Raw genomic sequence first — 20,976 nt, forward strand, 5'->3', positions numbered from 1 at the left:
CGGCCCTCCTTTTACTGTAGTCCACAATCATCTCCTTTGTCTTGCTCACATTGAGGGAGAGGTTGTTGTCCTGGCACCACACTGTCAGTTCTCAGGCCTTCTCCCTTTAGGGTGTCTCATCGTTGATCAGGCCTACCACCGTTTTCGTCAGCGAACTTAATGATGGTGTTGGAGTCGTGCTTGGCTACGCAGTCGTGGGTGAACAGGGACTACAGGAGGGGACTAAGCATGCACCACTAAGGGTGTTGAGGATCAGCGAGTTGCCTACCCTTACCAGCTGAGGGTGGCCCTTCAGGAAGTCCAGGATCCAGTTGCAGAGGGAGGTATTTAGTCCCAGGGTCCCTAGCTTAGTGATGAGCTTTGTGGGTACTATGGTGTTGAACGCTGAGCTGTAGTCGATGAACAGCATTCTCACATAGGTGTTCGTTTTGTCCAGGTGGGAAAGGGCAGTGTGGAGTGCTATTGATATGGTGTCATCTGTGGATCTGTTTGGGCGGTATGCGAATTGGAGTGGGTCTAGGGTTTCCGGGATGATGGTGTGTTGTAAGCCATGACCAGCCTTTCAAAGCACTTCATGGCTACTGACGAGAGTGCTACGGGGCAGTAGTCATTTAGGCAGGTTACCTTCGTATTCTTGGGCACTGTGTGGTACATATCCAGCAACACTCCATATTATTCAGATCCCCATATATAGATTTTACAGTCCCCACTGAGTATTCCCCAACCCACTTTTACATAGGCACAAATATATTTTTTCTTCTCTAATAGCCAATATGTAATGTCTGCACAATTTGCTTTGGGGGCTATATTTGACCTTGGAACATGTTTTAAAACACATTTAATATAAATGTCACTTAAATATGAACAAATAAGAATCATTAATGTTAAGATTATTATTTTTCTTTCAACTTAAATACATTTTAATGAAAATGTTCTGCTACTACGTAGGGAACTTTGATTTGGAACGTTTTTCGAAATTCCGTGACCCGGAAGTACTTTTCTAGTGTGGCTGACAAGACTGATGTTCTTCCTGATTTATGAACACACAGGCAACTTACTACACCACGCAACAAATCAACTTTTCCCGGAATTAAATAATGAACTTAGCTATAAAGTTAATTTCAAGACTTTGTGCTAATATTGAGCTAAAGATTCAAAACGGGTGGATTTCTGATTAATTTCACGATGCACGACTTCTGAACGACCAGTGAGTGCATGGATCCCAAAATGCCCAAGCGCTGTGCCGCACCAAATTGTAATATCTACACAGATAAATCAGATGTCCCCTTTTTCAGATTCCCTTTGGACCCGGAGGGGTAAGTTATGTTAAATAGATTTCAATCCCTTATTAACTCGAGCTACTTTTAAAGTTATCTTTGTATTCCTCATTAGCATTGAAACAGTACGGAGTCAGCTAGCTAGCTAACCTAGCTTGTGCTAGCGTTGATGGTAATAGTTAATGTCAAAGATGGTACTAGCCAATTAGCTTGCTAAAAGGCTACATTCTGGTTGAGGAATCTGATGCAGTATTATTTATCTAAGGATCCATGAAAAATCTGTTTTAGTGAGATGGTAGTCTCTGAGCCCACAAAGTTATGAAAACTATCTTTAATCTGACAACTTCCTCTTGTAGTTGTGTAAATAACAATTGGCTAGCAGACTATCTGGCTTTGATGTAGCTAGCAGGTAATAACCTCCCCATGTTGATTATGGTCCAAATATGCTGATGTTGAGACAATGCATTTGAAGTCCATGAGTGTGAGGTTCATGAATATAAGTCCCCCGAAAATAGTGATTAGAAATGGAATATTACAGAAGTTCGTGGGGCCAAGGTTGTCATTTTTTTCTATTCGTTTTTCAACAATTCAGTCGGGGTCTCAACTTAGAATAGTAGGAAGTTAGAATATTAGTATACACAAGGTGCAATTTTGAAATGTGGTTGTACGTCATCTGTTTTATTCTTGTTACGTTCACTGATGGTCACTCGATTAGACCATGTCAGCTAACATTTTTGAGATTGGTAAATTAGTCTAGCAGCCAGCTACCGGGACTTTGTAATCATGGTCGAAATACCGGCTTTGTAATCTTTGTAATCATGGTCGAAATTTGATTTTGTTAGTCTCACTCAGATATAATATTGAAAACTGCAAACGTTTCTCTCCACCCTATGGCAAAATGTGTAGGATTGCAGGAAATTATCTGTAAAACCTTTTTTTTTTTTTTGTCCCTCGGTGCACCCTCTGACTTCGATTTTAACCCACTTAACCCCAGCATTTATCCATCATTGTAAAGCCGTAGTTATTTTGTTGATTTGACAGTCATTTCTCAAGATGATTATTAATCTACTGTGATTAGTGATGCATTTACGTCTGTCCCTCAATTTAAGGTCAACCCTGTTATGTGAATGGAACTCTCGTTTTAATATGTTGAAACTATTCCTTTTAAAATATATTTTTCAAAAGAAACATTGAACATCTAATTGTCAAATCATAGCATAAAAGTAGGTGAGTTCTACTCTTTTTTTTGTCAATTTTAGGTTTTGTGGTGGATAACTAACCCTGTTAGTTTTACCCATAGAAAGTCAGATGACAAATGTAAAAAAAAAAAAAATGTGAAGCATGCTTTCAATTGCAACTCACTGTTGCACACAAAACGCTTCCATTCCCCATCTCAAAAGGGATTTATGGGTGATTTTAAGATGAAACCTGTTACTTAATAGGTGCTTACTATAGTTTTTTTTGTTGTTTTTTTTAGGAGTTGGGGAAAACCTCCGTTTTCTATCACAGACGAACTCTGTAACTGTATTAAAGTCACCATTGGCTTCATAGTGAAATCCCTGAGCGGTTTCCTTCCTCCCCGGGAACGGTTTTAGGAAGGACACCTTTATCTTTAGTGACTGGGTATATTGATACACCATCCAAAGTGTAATTAATAACTTCACCATGCTCAAAGGTATATTCAATCTCTTTTTCATTTTTGTTTTACCCATCAACCAATGGGGGCATTGGAAAACCTCCCTGGTTTTTGTGGTTGAACCTGGTAGTCGTTCAGAAATCATGTTAACCACTAGTATTGAACACTGGATGAGGCCATGCATCGTATTATGTGACTTAAGTAAATGTTTACTTCTGAACTTACTTAGGCTTGCCATAAAAGGGGTTGAATACTTAGTGACCCAAGACATTTCAGCTTTTCATTTTTTAATAGTAAAAAAGAAAAATCTATATAATGCATTTTTAAAATCCATGTTTGACATTATGGGCTATTGTGTAGGCCAGTGACATCTACTTTTTAATACATTTTAAATTCTGTCTTACACAATACAAATTAACAGTAAAGGGGTGTTAATACTTTATGAAGGCACTGTATATCTAAATCCAAACTGGTTTTCCAGCAGGCTACTAAGAGAGGCACATCAATGTTCAAAATGTATCCATTTTCTGTTATACAGATTAAAGCCAACAATTTCTGATGGATTTATAATGGATCACTGTTTTAATTGAAGCCATACAGAGTTGGTTACAATTACAATTTCATCCTCCAGACAGAACAAATATTACATAAAATAATATTGCTGAACTCCAATGTACTGATAGAGGGGGAAAACTATAAGGAAGTTATCATGTTTATGAATGGCATTGTAAATAAGGATGGTAAAATTGTCACACGAGCAAGGTGTAAGGAGGTGTGTTGCCAATACAAAAGTATAATCAACTCACTGCAGCTCTGCCACAAAAATGGACAAGACAATTGCTCAAGAGAAAGGAATTCATTGTTTTGTCAAGCTCCAATGAAAATCTTGCATGGCCTAAAATGACTAGTCAAATGTATCAGTTTCACTTAAAGTTGAGATGTTTGACAAGTATGCAGCATACAATTCCAGATTGTTGGGAACAGATTTTTTTAACGTCCCAATTCCATGCAAATAGTCTGGGTAGCCATTTGATTAGCTGCTCAGGAGGCTTGGGGTTGGAAGCTGTTAAGAAGCCTTTTGGACCTTGTGAGCGCTCCGTAACCATTTGCTGTGCGATAGCAGAGAGAACAGTCTGGTTGGGGTCTTTAACCATTTTTAGGGCCTTCCTCTGACACCGCCTGGTATCGAGGTCCTGGATGGCAGGAACCTTGGCCCCAGTGATGTACTGGGCCGTACGCACTACCCTCTGTAGGGCCTTGCGGTCGGAGGCCGAGCAGTTGACATACAAGGCATTGATGAAACCAGTCAGGATGCTCTCAATGGTTGAGCTTTTTGAGGATCTGAGGACCCATGCCAAATCTTTTCAGTCTCCTGAGGGGGAATAGACTTTGTCGTACCCTCTGTACGACTGTCTTGGTGTGTTTGGACCATGATAGGTTGTTTGTGATGTGGACAACAAGGAACTTGAAGCTCTCAACCTGCTCCACTGCAGCCCGTCGCTGAGAATGGGGGTGTGCTCAGTCCTCCTTTTCCTGTAGTCCACAATTATCTCCTTTTGTCTTGATCACGTTGAGGGAGTTGTTATCCTGGCACCACACTACCAGTTCTCTGACCTCCAAATAGGCTGTCTCAGACCTACCACAGTTGTGTCATTGCCAAACTTAATGATGGTGTTGGAGTCATGCCTGGCCATGCAGTCATGGGTGAAGATGGAGTACAGGAGGGGACTAGGCACGCACCACTGAGGGGCCCTGTGTTGATCAGCATGGCAGATGTGGCACAAGTCCAGGATCCAGTTGCAGAGGGAGGTATTTAGTCCCAGGGTCCTTAGCTTAGTGATGAGCTTTGAGGACACTATGCTGTTGAACGCTGAGCTGTAGTTAATGAATAGCATTCTCACGTAGGTGTTCCTTTTGTCCAGGTGGGAAAGGGCAGTGTGGAGTGCAATAGAGATTGCATCATCTGTGGATCTGTTTGGGCGGTATGCAAATTGGAGTGGGTCTAGGGTTTCTGGGGTAGTAGTGTTGTTGTGAGCCACGACCAGCCTTTCAAAGCACTTCATGGCTACAGACGTGAGTGATAAGGGTCGGTTCATTTTAATTTCATTTATTTTCATTCATTTAAGCAGGTTACCTTAGTCCCTGTGCCCAAGAACACCATGGTGGTCTGCCTGAAACATGTTGGTATTACAGACTCAGCCAGGAACATGTTGAAAAATGTCAGTGAGGACACTTGCCAGTTGGTTAGTGCATTCTCAGAGTACAAGTTCTGGTAATCCGTCTGGCCCTGCGGCCTTGTGAATGTTGACCTGTTTTAAAGGTCTTAATCACATCAGCTACGGAGAGCATGATCACAGTCATCCGGAACAGCTGATGCTCTTAGGCATGCTTCAGTGTTGCTTGCCTCGAAGGGAGCATAGAAGTAATTTAGCCTCCCTTTGTAGTCTGTAATAGTTTGCAAGCCCTGCCACATCCGACAAGCGTCGGAGCCAGTGTAGTAGGATTCAATCTTAGTCCTGTATTGACGCTTTGCCTGTTTGATTGTTCGTCGGAGGTCATAGCGGCATCTCTTATAAGCGTCTGGGTTAGAGTCCCGCTCCTTGAAAGCGGCAGCTCTACCCTTTAGCTTAGTGTGGATGTTGCCTGTAATCCATGGCTTTTGGTTGGGGTATGTACGTACAGTCACTGGGGACAACGTCATCGATGCACTTATTGATGAAGCCAGTAACTGTGGTTTACTCCTCAATGCCACCCGAAGAATCCCGGAACATATTCCAGCTTGTGCTAGCAAAACAGTCCCTTAGCTTAGCATCTGTGTCATCTGACCACTTTATTAACCGAGTCACTGGTGCTTCCTACTTTAGTTTTTGCTTGTGAGCGCGAATCAGGAGGATAGAGTTATGGTCAGATTTGCCAACTAGATATATAGATAAACTCTCTTGGTAAATAGTGTGGTCTACAGCTTATCATGAGATACTCTACCTCAGGCGAGCAGAACCTCGAGACTTGCTTAATATTAGATTTCGTGAACCAGCTGTTGTTTACAAATATACACAAGCAGCTGTGCAGGTTCTAATCCAGGCATTTGTCATATCCCGTTTGGACTACAGCAATTCTGTTGGCTGGGCTCCCCGCTTGTGCCATCAAACCTCTGGAATTTATCCAGAACCCAATGCAAATAGATTTCTGATTAGAATAACATTACTACACATATCAAGCTAGCAAACAGTACGCTTTAACTTGCAATGAGAACATCTTCTGGATAAGAGCGTCTGCTAAATTACTAAAATGTAAATCTGAAATGTCAGACTACATTGCAAGAACAAATCAGTCTGGTGTCAGATGTTAACAGAATGTGTAATTTAGCTCGTTGAACACAAAAACTGTTTCTAGAGAGAATTAGGCAGGTCTGATGCTGATTAAATAAAGGAAAAGTAGTGTGTTTCCAGTAGTTAGCTCCACCGTTACATGGCAACAAAAATATATTAACTAGAATATTTGATTTTGGTTTGGGGAGGGGTGGTAGCATCTAACAATTGGATTGAATTCTTTCTTGGGCACTGCTCGGTGATGCCTTTTTTTTAATCACAATATTCTACTGATTACGGATATACCTTCCATTTTCGCTAAACAGGTACATGGTTTGCTAGTGATATGCAGATAGACCTCCTTCATCGAAGTGTATAACATGGGCTAGGGGCAGGCCTATCCATATTGCACTTCTGAAATGTTATCCTGTTAATTCTTCCTTTCAGATGTAAACAATGGTTGAATAATTGTCATCGAACTGACTTGGAGCCAAAAACCCCTGAGGAGTTGCACAATTCCTTCAAAATATGTGCAAATCATTTTGAGCCTTCCTTGATCTGTTGTGATGTAAGTATCTACTGAAGAAACCATTTATATTTCCAAAAATGATTTATTTGATACTCTCATTCAGTTGTTATATTGTTCAGTAATAGAGGGGACTTGAGTTAGACTATCTATTCAAGAGTTGACTCATCTATGCATTAGCCAATAGACCCAATGAGCGTGTTTGGGATGTAGGCTTAAATAGTGTGCAATCCCTTATTAACTGTACTTTTAAAGTTATGTTATTGCTCATTAGCAAGCTAGCTAAGTTGCTCCATTGAAACACCTCCCGAGCTTGCTAGCTAACCTAGCTTGTGCAATATATCATATTGTTTTATGTTAATGGGTTTCAGAACAAAAACTCTTGCACACCCCAAATAACGTCTTCTGACGTGCTTAGGATAATAAAAAACTGTAGAAGAATATGTCTCCCACGTACTGTGTGAGGTTTAAGTCATGTATACCTTTGTTGGGACTAGCTTAATCATAATGCACTCGGTTTTTCTGAAGGCCACTGGTAGGTCGTCATTGAAAATAAGGTTTTATCAGTATTAAAAGGTCATGCTTCTCCCTGGAGGTTATTACTGTCAGGCATGCAACAGTGGCAATAAAGTAGCCATAATAAGGATTTGCTTGTTTCCTTTTCAGAGCACTTTAAGAACATCCTTGAAAGAGGGTGCTATGCCAACCATATTTGATTTTACAAGCCATTTGAACAATCCATCAGGCCGCAACGGGAATAAGAGAATAAGAGAACCTGTAAGTATTCTGTCATGTTTAAACCACACAATGTTGTACCCCATATAGTCATCCTAACCTAATCTCAGTAAGTGTGTGTATATAGTCATCCTAACCTGATCTCAGTAAGTGTGTGTATATAGTCATCCTAACCTGATCTCAGTAAGTGTGTGTATATAGTCATCCTAACCTGATCTCAGTAAGTGTGTGTGTATATAGTCATCCTAACCTGATCTCAGTAAGTGTGTGTGTATATAGTCATCCTAACCTGATCTCAGTAAGTGTGTGTGTATATAGTCATCCTAACCTGATCTCAGTAAGTGTGTGTGTATATAGTCATCCTAACCTGATCTCAGTAAGTGTGTGTGTATATAGTCATCCTAACCTGATCTCAGTAAGTGTGTGTGTATATAGTCATCCTAACCTGATCTCAGTAAGTGTGTGTGTGTGTGTATATAGTCATCCTAACCTGATCTCAGTAAGTGTGTGTGTGTATAGTCATCCTAACCTGATCTCAGTAAGTGTGTGTGTGTATAGTCATCCTAACCTGATCTCAGTAAGTGTGTGTGTATATAGTCATCCTAACCTGATCTCAGTAAGTGTGTGTGTATATAGTCATCCTAACCTGATCTCAGTAAGTGTGTGTGTATATAGTCATCCTAACCTGATCTCAGTAAGTGTGTGTGTATATAGTCATCCTAACCTGATCTCAGTAAGTGTGTGTGTATATAGTCATCCTAACCTGATCTCAGTAAGTGTGTGTGTGTGTATATAGTCATCCTAACCTGATCTCAGTAAGTGTGTGTGTGTATATAGTCATCCTAACCTGATCTCAGTAAGTGTGTGTGTGTGTGTGTGTGTGTATATAGTCAACCTAACCTGATCTCAGTAAGTGTGTGTGTGTGTGTATATAGTCAACCTAACCTGATCTCAGTAAGTGTGTGTGTGTATATATATAGTCATCCTAACCTGATCTCAGTAAGTGTGTGTATATAGTCATCCTAACCTGATCTCAGTAAGTGTGTGTATATAGTCATCCTAACCTGATCAGTGTATATTTTATTCCTTTAGAGTGAGGCGGAGTTTGCAACCTTGAAGAAAGCTAAAGGTGATTGGTTTGGTAAATCAATTTCTTTTTCTCGTTTGTTTTCCCATAACAATTTAAGATTCCCATATTTAGCAATCTATTTTCCTACCAAAAATGACATTTAAGTAATTGGTTCACAACTTCATGGCAGTGCATAGTCATGTGGTCTGTATTAGGATAGCCCTCTAAGAAAAGTACACCCTTTTAATAGGATATTTGTAGAAATGTCTCAACATATTTATTCAATAAATTTGTTTCAATCACATGTCCATGTTTTCTCCTTTACTTCAGAAGATGCTCCAACTGAGGTGAAAGATAAGCCAGGAGAGAATAGTGCAACATATGATCTACAGCAAGAGGACCAAAGGAGAGAGGATGTCTCCAACTCCAAAGCAAAGGAAATCCTTAAAGTCTACTTCAAGGAAACTCTTGCCTTCACTGGATTCAGCATAGGGAACGATGTAAACCCCAACACCGATGAGCCGATGGGAGGCCACAGGGGACAACAGTCTCTCAACCCCATCTGTGTTGAAAGAATTGACCAGAAAGAAGTCCTCCAGTTCAGTGAGAACCTCATGCGGGAGGAGATCCGGAACAGTTTAAGGTTGGCACGCTTTTTCTCCATTCTGCTGCAAGATGTCACAAACATAGAGGGAAAAGATCAGATCCCCGTTTTCATCAGGTCCGTCACTGTAGCAGGTTTCCCTCAGAAACACCTCATGGGGTTCCTGCCCTGTGATGCAGATGCTGAGGGTCTGTTTTACATGCTGCTCTCAAAAATACGGAATAAGTGGGGGCTGCGGATGGAGCATTGTCGAGGACTCACCTACCTGACCACAGGCATTCTATGTCAGAAAATGAAAGATCTCACCAGCAGGATTCTGCTGGAGTTTCCTCAGGTAGTGCTAGCACCTAGTGACCCATACGCTTTTAACATGTGGCTCATCCGCTCCATGCCCATGCCTTCCATCCAGAAGGTTGTGAACACCGTGGAGGAGGTCGCCACAATGCTTAGAGGGTCCCCAGATCTTTGGGAAAGACTGGAAGGGAAGATCAAGTCATCTTACGGCCACCTTAAAGGTGAAGTGGACAGGATCATAGAGGCTTCCCAGAACACCTGGGAGTATGGTGTTGATGCCTTCCACACCATGTTGGACATTCTTGAGCCATTCCTCGCCTGCATCAATGAGGTGTGCTCTGCTGCGAACGCAGACACTGCTACTTGTGAGCAGATGGCCAAGCTCAAACCGATCCTGAAGAACTTCAATTTCCTCATCACCCTGGTTGTCCTAAAGAATACCCTCTGTTGCGTGAGTATCCTCAACCCGAGTCTCAGGGGAGCCATCAGCATCAGCAGCACCTTGCAGTACACAATCTCCAACGCCTTAAAGCTGGTCAACAAACATCTGCAGGAGATCGCAATATTCCACAGGAAGTGGTTTTCTGACGCAGTGGGCAGGGCTAAGAAGCTGGGAGTGGAGGTCGCTAGGCCGGAGGAGAGCTCACCTGATACTGGCGAGGCAGGTGCAACTGAAACTTCTCTGGAGGATTTCTACAGAGAGACTCTGAGCAGGCAGATCTTACAGTACCTTGTTGCGGAGGTAAAGAGGGTGTTTAGCACTGAGATGGTTCGGATTCTGAGATGGCTCTCGTTGGTGCCGTCTTATATGGCTGACCACAATTTCAGTATCCGCAGGGATAAAGTGGCGGATGCGAACTTGAACAACCTCGCTCGGCCCGACACGTTTTACGATGAGCTTGGTTGCTGGGAGGTGAAGTGGAGACATGCTAGCAAGCGGAGGATCCTACCCACAACAGTGTTTGCAACATTGAAAATCCCAGATATTGCATTTTACCCAAATGTGCAGAGCCTGCTGAGAGTTCTGGGCACCATCCCCTGTGTGAACGCAGAGGCAGACGTGTATGGGCAGTACAACATGGTGCTGGAGCGGTACCAGTCCTACCTGAAAGCCACACCGGAGGATCAGAGACTGTGCAACATGGCATTTGTCTATGTCAATCAAGATGTGCACTTCAATGTTGAAGACATGGTGGAGTCCTATGTGGAGAAGCATCCTGACATATTGCAGTTGTTGCATATGGTAAGTTTATTTTAATATAAAAGTTATTCATGTGTTTTTAATTTAAGTATTTGTCTAGCAATCACACAAACTGAAGATTTCAAATAATTAGAAGTTACCCTAAGTGGATGTTGAATATTTCTTATTTTACTAATATTTGCATTTGTAGGTCTCTGTAACTGAACAAAAGCTTTATTTTGCTCATGCTTTTATTTTCTATGTTCATAGGATGATGAGGTGATGGAGATGCACTCTGCGGCTGGTAAGGAAATAATATTATTAATATATATTATGTAGTACTTATTGCACCATGGTGTATATAAAAATATTTGCCTTAATACCCATGTTTATTCATTCATCATTCTTGACTGCTTTATTTCAGAACCAGTCTCTGAGAATGATGGAAAACACACTCTAAAGGAGAATGTTGATGAAACACAAAAAGAACCACAGGAAATGGCCTTGGAGATGGAGAGAGTGGAGCAACCGAAATGCGTAGCCTCAGAGACTAATAAGGAGGCGCTCAAATCTGCTCTGCAGGCTGCTGTGACAGCTGCATATAACAGCCAGAGCAGACAGCCTGGTGAGGCCTCTGCTGAACAGGACGGTGAGGTTGAAGACACATTAAAATATGTATCGAAGTCTGAGATGAAAGAAGTTCTCAGAGTATGCGAGGATGCAGTCAGGGAGGGAATACTTTTGGAAGTGGGCACTTCCTTTTTCTCTCTGTTCATCGACCGCGTTGTGAAGTTAGGGGAGAAAAAATATCTTCCCCTCTTCCTCAGGTTTGTGGACAGTTTTGATGTCATGCGATTGGAGCTCATGGGTTTTCTGGATGTGGATCTTGACTGCGATGCCATGTCAGAGCGCATATTGGAAATTGTCACCAAAGAGTGGTGTCTCGATTTGTGTTACTGCAGAGGTCAGGCCTACCTAGGATCCGGTGATGTCTCCTACAAGCTGAAAGCCTTTGCCTGCAAAATCCAGGAAAAGTACCCCCTTGCAATATGCACACACAGCTCTTGTTACTCATTTAACACATGGTGGTCAAAATCCACCCCTGTGCCGTCAGTCAAACGGGCCCTGGATGTTTTTGAAGAGGTGTTGATGTTTTTTGGGAGCATGCCTATGCTTGAGAAACAGCTGGATCATGTCATTGCATTTGGACTTAGGGAAAGTTATGAAAAGGTTCAAGAATTGCAGGGTAAGTTCTGTACCGTCTGGCAGGAGAAGCACGATTCCTATGAAGTCTTTGTGCAGATGCTGGAGCCCCTTGTTGAATGTTTGGAGAAAATCAAGAGCAACCCACAGAGATGGAAATCCTCACTCTCTCTAAAAGCTGGAGCACTGCTACGTTTGATAAGGGACTTTGATTTCATTGTTCCCATGGTAGCCCTGAAGAATGCCTCATCCTTTACCAGGGAGCTGAGTGCAGGACTCCAGAAGGATCATTTTAGCGCAGCATCACAGCTCTGCCAGATCAGTGGTATAGTGGCTACTCTCAACAGGGTCAAAACAAACATCAAGGTCTTTCACCAGAATTGGTTCGACGAAGCCTGTGCCCTTGCCCAGAGTCTGGTTGTGCAGATAAAAGTGCCTGATAATTCATCTGCGGCCAGGGATAGCATGATCAAGCCAGCTCTGTATTACAAAGATTCACTGAGTGTGCCCCTAGTGGACAACCTCACTAATGCTGTGAAGGATCATTTCTCTGAGGACCACAAAGAGGCCCTAAACTTCTTATCCCTGGTTCCCTGCTCTGTGACTGTGAGTTACATGTTTGAGATCCTGAGGTCAAAGCCTCCTCTCTACGCCAGTGATCTGCCTGACTCTGACAACTTCTTCACAGAGTTGTGCTGCTGGAGGGTGAAGTGGAAGACCAAAGTTGCGTCAGTGACCATCCCAGACACCATCTTTCAGACTCTCCGTCTGCCACTCATGCAATACTTTGGGAACATCAATACACTGCTGAGGATCATGTCTGTGTTACCCAGCACGGTACTGGAGAACTGTGGGGAAGCGATGCGCCACAAGATGTTCCAGGAATACCTGAGGAACACCAGCTCCAAGGACAGGTCCCCATGTCTGGCCATGCTGCAGGTGGGAACCAACTTCAGCAGAGATTTGGACCGGATGGTGACTAAGTGCTTGAAGGTCACTCCCCAGGCTTTAGAGGGTATCTGCTTGGTAAGTTTTCAAAATGCATTTCCATGAATATTGTTTTTTAATTTTTAATTTAATGCAGTCTTTCAGAGCATCCTATACAGATGTCCTTTTTAAATAAATTATTTCCTTTTAATAATATCTATTGAAAAACAAATTCACAGGATAAAGAATCCAAAAGTCTGATGAAGAACTCTGAAGCTAACATGGAAGGTATGTGATGGCAAAGCTTTGTTTCAGTTAATCCCCATTTGATCATTAAGTATTTATTAGCTAATAACTATGTAATAACACTGTTACCATTTAGTATATGTTGGTAATAGGGATGGTCCCAGGTTTTGTCAAGTGAAACACTTGTTCTCATTCACCTTACGATCACCTTAATTTTATTCTCAATTATTTTTCCACTTTAATGACATGAACTCTATTGTAGAAGAGTCAATTGAATTGACTAATTCACCTTTTTCATATTTTCAGTGGATCATGACAAAGATGGAACAGAGGAGCTTGAGAATCAACAGTCTTCTGACAAGAATAAAGATCAGGAATTGAAAGCAGTGGATGAGAATGGGCACACTGGAGATAATCGACAGAGTTTAGAAGCAGTGTTCAGACAGGCTGCACGTTTGGGGAAAAATAAGTGCCAGCTTTCCAAACTCTCCAAAGAAGATCAAGACCTTCTCATCCAGGATCTCGGCATGTGCCACTGGTTTGGAAGAGATGGAAAGTTCACGTGTAACATAGGAGAGGAGGAAATGGTACAGCTTCTTACAAAATCCATCAGGGAAGTCATACTATCAGAAATACAGGAGTCCCCCTTCTTTTCTCTTATCACAGATAAACCCGTTGTAATTGCTAATAAGAGCTATCTACCTGTCTTTGTCAGATATGTTGGGCAATGTGCCCCCAAGGTAGAGCTCATTGGTTTTTTGAGATTTTTTGAATCCTGTGATGTTGATGTTCAAGCCAAGAATCTCTCTACGACTCTAACTGAAGACTGGGGATTGCCGATGAGTCAGTGTCGTGGACAAGCAATCATGCGCATGGGCTCAGGTTGTCACAGCCTGAAGAAGATGTCTTTGGAGTTCCTTGAGAGCTATCCTCTGTCTGTCATCACACCCAGTGAGTCTTGTGGTCTTGCCTGTTGGCTAGCAGGAAGCGTACACTGCCAACCTGTCACAAAGATGCTGCGAATTGTGGAAGACCTCCTAATGTTTTTTGACCAGTCACCTGGGCTAGAGGCAGAGCTAGCACAGGCCGTGGATGGGTTACTGAATACACCTCGGGAGGCCTTGGAAGAGATTCCAGAAACCTGTTGCTCCAGGTGGAAGAAGAGGGAGGACTTTTTTGATCTCCTAGTCGACACATTGGAGGGAGTCTTGAGTTGCTTGGATTCAGTTAGTGCCCATGATGCTGGAACTATGTCGCTACATGCACAGGTCCTCGCCACTGCTTTGAGAGATGCAGATTTTGTCGTCACACTTGTGATCCTGAAGAACGCTTGTTCTCCTCTTCGGAACTGCAGCACTGTCTTCCGCTGTGGTAACCCTGCTGACATCATCTGTGAAGTGGAGAAGATAGTACCAATCATAGAAACTCTGAACAAGATGCTGGATAACATAAGCACTGTACATTCACCTTGGTTTGAGGAAGCATTCCAACTAGCATCCAAGGTGGCCCCTCAGCAAGTGTGTTTCCCAGAGAAAGCTAACTCTTATGAGTCTCCAGAGATGTACTACAGGGAAAACTTGAGTGTTCCTCTACTGAGCAGCCTCATTGATGAAATGAAGTACAACTTCTCCGACAGTCACTTAAAAGCCCTGAAGATCTTGTCTCTGCTCCCCACCTGCAATCCACAGCCCATTTCAGAGCCAATCCGCGCAGAGTCAACAGACAAGCTATACAGTCTCTACCTGTCTGACCTCCCTGACCCTGACACAGCAGAGCAGGATATCAGTAACTGGGCCTCTGTCTGGACAGAGAAATATCAAGATCTCTCACCACCAGCTTCTATCTCTGAGATACTGCTTCACGCTGAGTCTCAATGCCATCCCACAGTGACCAGACTGCTTAGACTGGTGGCTGTTCTACCGAGCGTCAGTATGGAGTGGGACCTGATGAAGACCACCCTGAACTCCATGAGGGCTCTACTGAAGAACACGGTCTGCAAGGGCAGTAAAACAGACACTGTGATGCTTCTTATGCATTACCCAACTGTTCAAAGACTAGGGGAGGTCATTGAGAAGTGCATCGAAGTTGACCCAGAAAGCAGGCCATGTCTTGAGCAGGTACATTAACAGCAATACTCCTTTTCTCATTCCAATGCTGATGTATTTATGACAGGTTTTATTGTTTTAGGTATGCATCATTTTTTCAATATTTTATTTCTACATTTTCAGTTACAAACAGACAGATAATAACAGGAAACAATACATCAACTATACCACTCAACCCTTGACAAGACATACATATTAAACATTATGTTGTAAATGTACTGATTTCTGTTATATGATTTAGGTGAAGAAACAAATTGAAGGTCTGAAGCTGGAAAGTGGTAAGTGAAAATGTTAAATCATATGAACATTCATGACATACAATTACATGGTTCATGTAGAATATGATATCATAAAGCAACAGTTTTTAGGGGAGTGAAAATGATGGAAAGGGGGGAGGTGGTTTAACTGTGTGCGTTTTAGATTTTAGAGCTTTGGATGTAAACCCTGATGGAAGACATGAACAGGCAGTTGAGGAACACCAAGCTGGTATGTCAGATCAACTCCCTGCAGGAAAGCTGAAGGCAGAGGAGGCAGAGTACTATGTGGAAGATGCTGTGATCAAGGAAGACGTTGTGATCGCTGAGGATGTTGAGATCGCTGAGGACGTTGTGGGGGCCAGCGTGGGGGCCGGGGGTGGCGGGAAAGTAGAAGTCTGCGTGATAACAGAGGAAGTCATGTTTGCAGAGGACGATGTAAAAGCAGTGGACATTGTGTTAGCCGAGGACGACGTGAAGGCAGAGGACTGTATTGTGATAGTAGAGGATGGGGTCATAGGTCAGAAGCAGACCATGTCTTTCTACGACCCACCTGTGCGTGAGGAAATCCTCAAGGAACTCTGGGACTCACAGTTCTTTACAATAATAACGGAACGGGCAGTTGAGATCGAGGGACAGCTCTACGTTCCCCTGTGCATCAGGTACTTGGACAAACAGGACACTCAGTGCGAGGAGACTGTAGCGTTCATCCCGTTCAGCCAGGACACTGCTGTCTTGGCTGATGCTATTGAAACAGCCTTATCAGAGAAATTGGGGCTCAACATGGAGTACTGTAGAGGGCAGGCTTTGCTAAGTGTTGGTGAGGTAGGGTCTCAGATGAGGGCTGTTTCTGCTGTAATATCCCAGAAATACCCCCTGGCCATGCGAACAGTCAGCTCTGCTCTGTCTCTGAATGTGTGGCTAGCCAGGTCATCTCCTGCAGTGGCAGCAGCAGACTGTGCAGCGTCTGTAGAAAACATGTTACAATGGCTTACAGGGGACACAGAACGACAGACCAAACTGGAGGACATGATCATTGCCATGTTCCAACATGATGAGGGGAAGGGTAATGAGCATAGGGACAAGCTTATTAAGAACTGGGAGAAAAGTCATGAAATGCATGAGTTGATGGTAGAGCTCCTGGAGGTAGTGATGCTGTGCTTGAATGAGCAGAAAAGTGAGGAGAGTAGCTCAGGGAGTGGCCAAGCACTGCTGTACTTCAATAAAGTCAGAAGTTTTGAGTTCATCTTCTCGGCTGTCGTGCTGAAGAATGTCCTGAGTTTGACCAAAAAGCTGAGCCAATCTCTTCAGGGCAAACCTCTAGATGTGTTGCTAGCGATGAATAGCTTGCCTGACCTCCTAACTTCCCTCAATGAATTGAAGAGCGATATCGACACACATCACAAGGCCTGGTATGAGGAGGCTGTCGCTTTAGCTTCCAAGCTGCAGATAACGCTGTTGCACTCTGGGCTACTAGAACCCCTGAGTCAGTTTTACAAAATGGCGGTGAGTCAGAAGGTGATAGAGCACTCCATTGTTGAGGTCAGTGAGCTCTTCACAGAGAAGGTCCTCAGTACCCTGAGGTGCCTGGAGATTGTGCCTTATGCCATGTCAAAGGTGGAAAACAGCAGTGTAAATGCCCACGTTTTCCGCATGTTCAAAGATGACATGCCTGACATGGCCTCACTCCCCACAGAGATGAAGTCTTGGAGAGAGAAGTGGTTGGATCCCATGTCTGGGTATCTTCCAGCCACTGTGCTCGACACTCTGAAGGCATCAGATATTAGGAGCTTTAGTAACATTGAAACCCTCCTAAGGCTCCTTGTCATACTACCATTTTCCCGGAGGGAGAGTACCTTCAGGCAGGGAAAAAGAAGCCTCCAGGGGTTCATACAGCAGGAGACCAGGTCAATTTCTGAACTTCATCCTCTGTAAAAAGTTGGTGTTCCCTCAAGCTCTCATTAGCATAAAGCAGGTTTCTGAGTTGGTGTCCTATACTTCTGACCCACTGTATCTTTGAGTAAATATCCAACCTAATTTAGGTCTCAATACAGTTTTTAACTTACTAGAAGACATTTCCCTGCATACATGAATGATCTAAATATTTTGATTGTTTTATTTGTTTTCCTGCAAGCGTATATATTTTTTGTTTTAAGTTGTTTGGATAATTGTACTGCCTAATGGGACCAATGTCTTGCCAAAAATAGCAATGCTCACCTGAGGGTTACCAATGCGTGTGTGTGCCTTTATGCATAACTAACAGTCAACCCAATGAACCATAAGATTTCAGATGTCTGAAAATGACACAGTCCCATCAGGCTTTCTGAAAGAACGTTTATTTTTGTCAGCACCAAATAACATTGGACTGAATTTAAGAATCACTTGCATCAATTCACTGTCAATTAATACGTTGTATCATTCTCTTCCTTGGCACAAATCGAAATGGTTAGTTCTATCATGTAGATGTTTTATGATGATTTCCTAGGTTTCCTGTCTATTTAGGAGAGTTCATTTTCTGTAAAGAATTCTCCAAAAACTGTCTCCTTAAGAGTTAAACATTCATATATATTTGTCCAAAAAAATAATAAAAAGTTATAAAAAGACCTAATGTTCTTATTGTATATGACTTGTCACATTGCAGTGTTAAGCCTACCATAATGAGTAAATTGATTTTCATGAGTCACAAGAGGGCGCTATAAGCCTTCATTATTTTGAGGAAATTCTATTGGCATTTCATTTAGGCTATATTAAGAGTACCCTTGTCTTTCATATAGAAAATGTTTGATTTATAAAGCATGTTTTAATGAAGTAATTGGATGGTTTTTTTTTTGTCAGACTTCAGCTGAATACAGCTGTACGCTCTGTTGAGGATTGGAGAATGTAAGAATTGCCACACCTTTTGATATGGGATCCAAGGCCATATAAACCATGTGTATCTTACCGGTTTACCATCTTTAATGGGAATATCACAATCTTAGTGTCATGAAGGTGTTATATAGCTACTCATTGAGTGATGGTGTCTACTGCTTAATGTATATTATTAAAGACAAATCAAACATAATGAACAGGTCTTGACAACTATAGCAAAGGGAAATGTCTCCATTCTCACAATTGCTTATTGTACTGTAGGCCTATGCACTTCCATCTTCCAACTGTTTCATCCCAGTGGTCACTTTTATTTCTTCACTTCCTACATGGCGTTATTCCTCCCGTGTCAATAACATGGTTAATATCTAATGTCTTGAATATGTTGAGTGGTGCTGCCTGGCCTCGTAGCCATACGAAGCATACTATACATATTTTTATGCACCTCCAAGACAAACTCAGCAAAAAAATGTCCCTTTTTCAGGACCCTGTCTTTCAAAGATAATTTGTAAAAATCCAAATAACTTCACAGATCTTCATTGTAAATGGTTTAAACACTGTTTCCCATGCTTGTTCAATGAACCATAAACAATTAATGAACATGCACCTGTGGAGCGGTCGTTAAGACTAACAGTTTACAGACGGTAGGCAATTAAGGTCACAGTTATGAAAACTTAGGACACTAAAGAGGCCTTTCTACTGACTCTGGAAAAACACCAAAAGAAAGATGCCCAGCATCCCTTCTCATCTGCGTGAACTTGCCTTAGGCGTGCTGCAAGGAGGCATGAGGACTGCAGATGTGGTCAGGGCAATAAATTGCAATGTCCGTACTGTGAGACGCCTAAGACAGCGCTACACGGAGACAGGACAGCTGATTGTCCTCGCAGTGGCAGACCACGTGTAACAACACCTGCACAGGATCGAGTTAAACTGCCCGAGTTAAACCAGGAATGCACAATCCCTCCATCAGTGCTCAGACTGTCCGCAATAGGCTGAGCGAGGCTGGATTGAGGGCTTGTAGGCCTGTTGTAAGGCAGGTCCTCACCAGACATCACCGGCAACAACGTGGCCTATGGGCACAAACCCACCGTCTCTGGACCAGACAGGACTGGCAAAAAGTGCTCTTCACTGCGCTTTTGTCTCACCAGGGGTGATGGTCGGATTCGCGTTTATCGTCGAAGGAATGAGCAGCCAATGTGTGGTGTTCAATGCATACATTCCATCAGACTTCTGAAAAAAGGGCTTTACATTAACCTGTTTATCCACTTGTCCTTCAGACAAGGTGACTGAAAATGTTGTCTGATGCAAGAAACCACTTTCCAAAATAAATGTCATTATTATTACTATACCATTATTACAGAGAATCAGACAAATGATGCTACTCTCTGCCTATTGGCTATTCAAGACAGTCTCAAAATACAACACTTCCCCTTTAAGACATAATAAATACTTATTTTCCACCATAATTTGCAAATAAATTCATAAAAAATCCTACAATGTGATTTTCTGGATTTTTTTCTCTCATTTTGTCTGTCATAGTTGAAGTGTACCTATGATGAAAATTACAGGCCTCTCATCTTTTTAAGTGGGAGAACTTGCACAATTGGTGGCTGACTAAATACTTTTTTGCCCCACTGTATGCTCTTTCTGGGGTTAGCTGTTTTGAGGAAGGCACTTCAGAAGGGTTATGAACCAGAGTAAAACAAAGCTATTAACAAGACAACAATGCAATAATTGCCCCCACAAATCAACTATTTTATGGTCCTCAGTAAAACACTTGTTATATATGCAGCATTTTTGCAGAGGAATCACAGGCTTTTCAAAATGTGTAGCTATGGTGTAGACATACTATGAAAATGCACACTATGAAAGCAATTTTCAAATTTTGGGGTGAGATTAACCACTGTAGTATTCCATTTTCTACATTGTGTTTTTCATCTACAGAAGTCTTAAGAGATAGTCTTCTTGAATATATCCTAACAAGGTTTTGTGAAAAGATTTACGCTATGCAGACGCACCAAATCCTTGTTCAGCTCATTGTTGGGAGATTTTCCCAGTCATTTCTAACGTTTTGGAGCTAGGGACTGACCACATTTTTCACAAGTAATAAATGATTGTTATTTGTGTGATCTGAGTGCCAGATTTTCTCTTCAGTCTTTAGTGTTCAGTAGAAGGGGCAGCTTAGGACTGGGGTTCTTGTTTTCTCTTCAGTCTTTAGTGTTCAGTAGAAGGGGCAGCTTAGGACTGGGGTTCTTGTTTTCTCTTCAGTCTTTAGTGTTCAGTAGAAGGGGCAGCTTAGGACTGGGGTTCTTGTTTGCTCTTCAGTCTTTAGTGTTCAGTAGAAGGGGCAGCTTAGGACTGGGGTTCTTGTTTTCTCTTCAGTCTTTAGTGTTCAGTAGAAGGGGCAGCTTAGGACTGGGGTTCTTGTTTTCTCTTCAGTCTTTAGTGTTCAGTAGAAGGGGCAGCTTAGGACTGGGGTTCTTGTTTGCTCTTCAGTCTTTAGTGTTCAGTAGAAGGGGCAGCTTAGGACTGGGGTTCTTGTTTTCTCTTCAGTCTTTAGTGTTCAGTAGAAGGGGCAGCTTAGGACTGGGGTTCTTGTTTGCTCTTCAGTCTTTAGTGTTCAGTAGAAGGGGCAGCTTAGGACTGGGGTTCTTGTTTGCTCTTCAGTCTTTAGTGTTCAGTAGAAGGGGCAGCTTAGGACTGGGGTTCTTGTTTGCTCTCAGTACATGTTCATATTTCAGACACTC

The 20,976-nt window shown here is 42.4% G+C and overlaps 1 protein-coding gene across 4 annotated transcripts; it reads left to right on the forward strand.

Moving 5' to 3' along the window:
• Positions 1-988: 988 nt before the first annotated feature.
• Positions 989-19,720, forward strand: LOC129868276 (uncharacterized). 4 transcript variants are annotated; one of them, XM_055942099.1, is made up of 11 exons: positions 989-1,316; positions 6,669-6,789; positions 7,414-7,524; positions 8,575-8,623; positions 8,882-10,692; positions 10,900-10,933; positions 11,054-12,858; positions 12,999-13,047; positions 13,312-15,122; positions 15,352-15,388; positions 15,531-19,720. In XM_055942099.1, the coding sequence occupies exons 1-11, from the start codon at positions 1,216-1,218 to the stop codon at positions 17,297-17,299; spliced, it is 7,698 nt and encodes a 2,565-aa protein (XP_055798074.1). In that variant the 5' UTR covers positions 989-1,215; the 3' UTR covers positions 17,300-19,720. The 4 variants fall into 4 exon arrangements, with proteins under 4 accessions (XP_055798074.1, XP_055798075.1, XP_055798076.1 ...); XM_055942100.1 differs by having other exon boundaries at positions 8,885-10,692; XM_055942101.1 differs by having other exon boundaries at positions 8,575-8,611.
• Positions 19,721-20,976: the final 1,256 nt, after the last annotated feature.

Source organism: Salvelinus fontinalis, chromosome 13 (assembly GCF_029448725.1).
Source record: "Salvelinus fontinalis isolate EN_2023a chromosome 13, ASM2944872v1, whole genome shotgun sequence".
NCBI lineage: Eukaryota > Metazoa > Chordata > Actinopteri > Salmoniformes > Salmonidae > Salvelinus > Salvelinus fontinalis.

Excerpts from the sequence above, each read along its gene's own strand:
- LOC129868276 (XM_055942099.1), top strand. The coding sequence starts at position 1,216 with ATGGATCCCAAAATGCCCAAGCGCTGTGCCGCACCAAATTGTAATATC. Across the intron at positions 1,317-6,668 it reads TTCCCTTTGGACCCGGAGGG|ATGTAAACAATGGTTGAATA; the intron begins GTAAGTTATGTT and ends TCTTCCTTTCAG. Across the intron at positions 6,790-7,413 it reads CTTCCTTGATCTGTTGTGAT|AGCACTTTAAGAACATCCTT; the intron begins GTAAGTATCTAC and ends TTTCCTTTTCAG.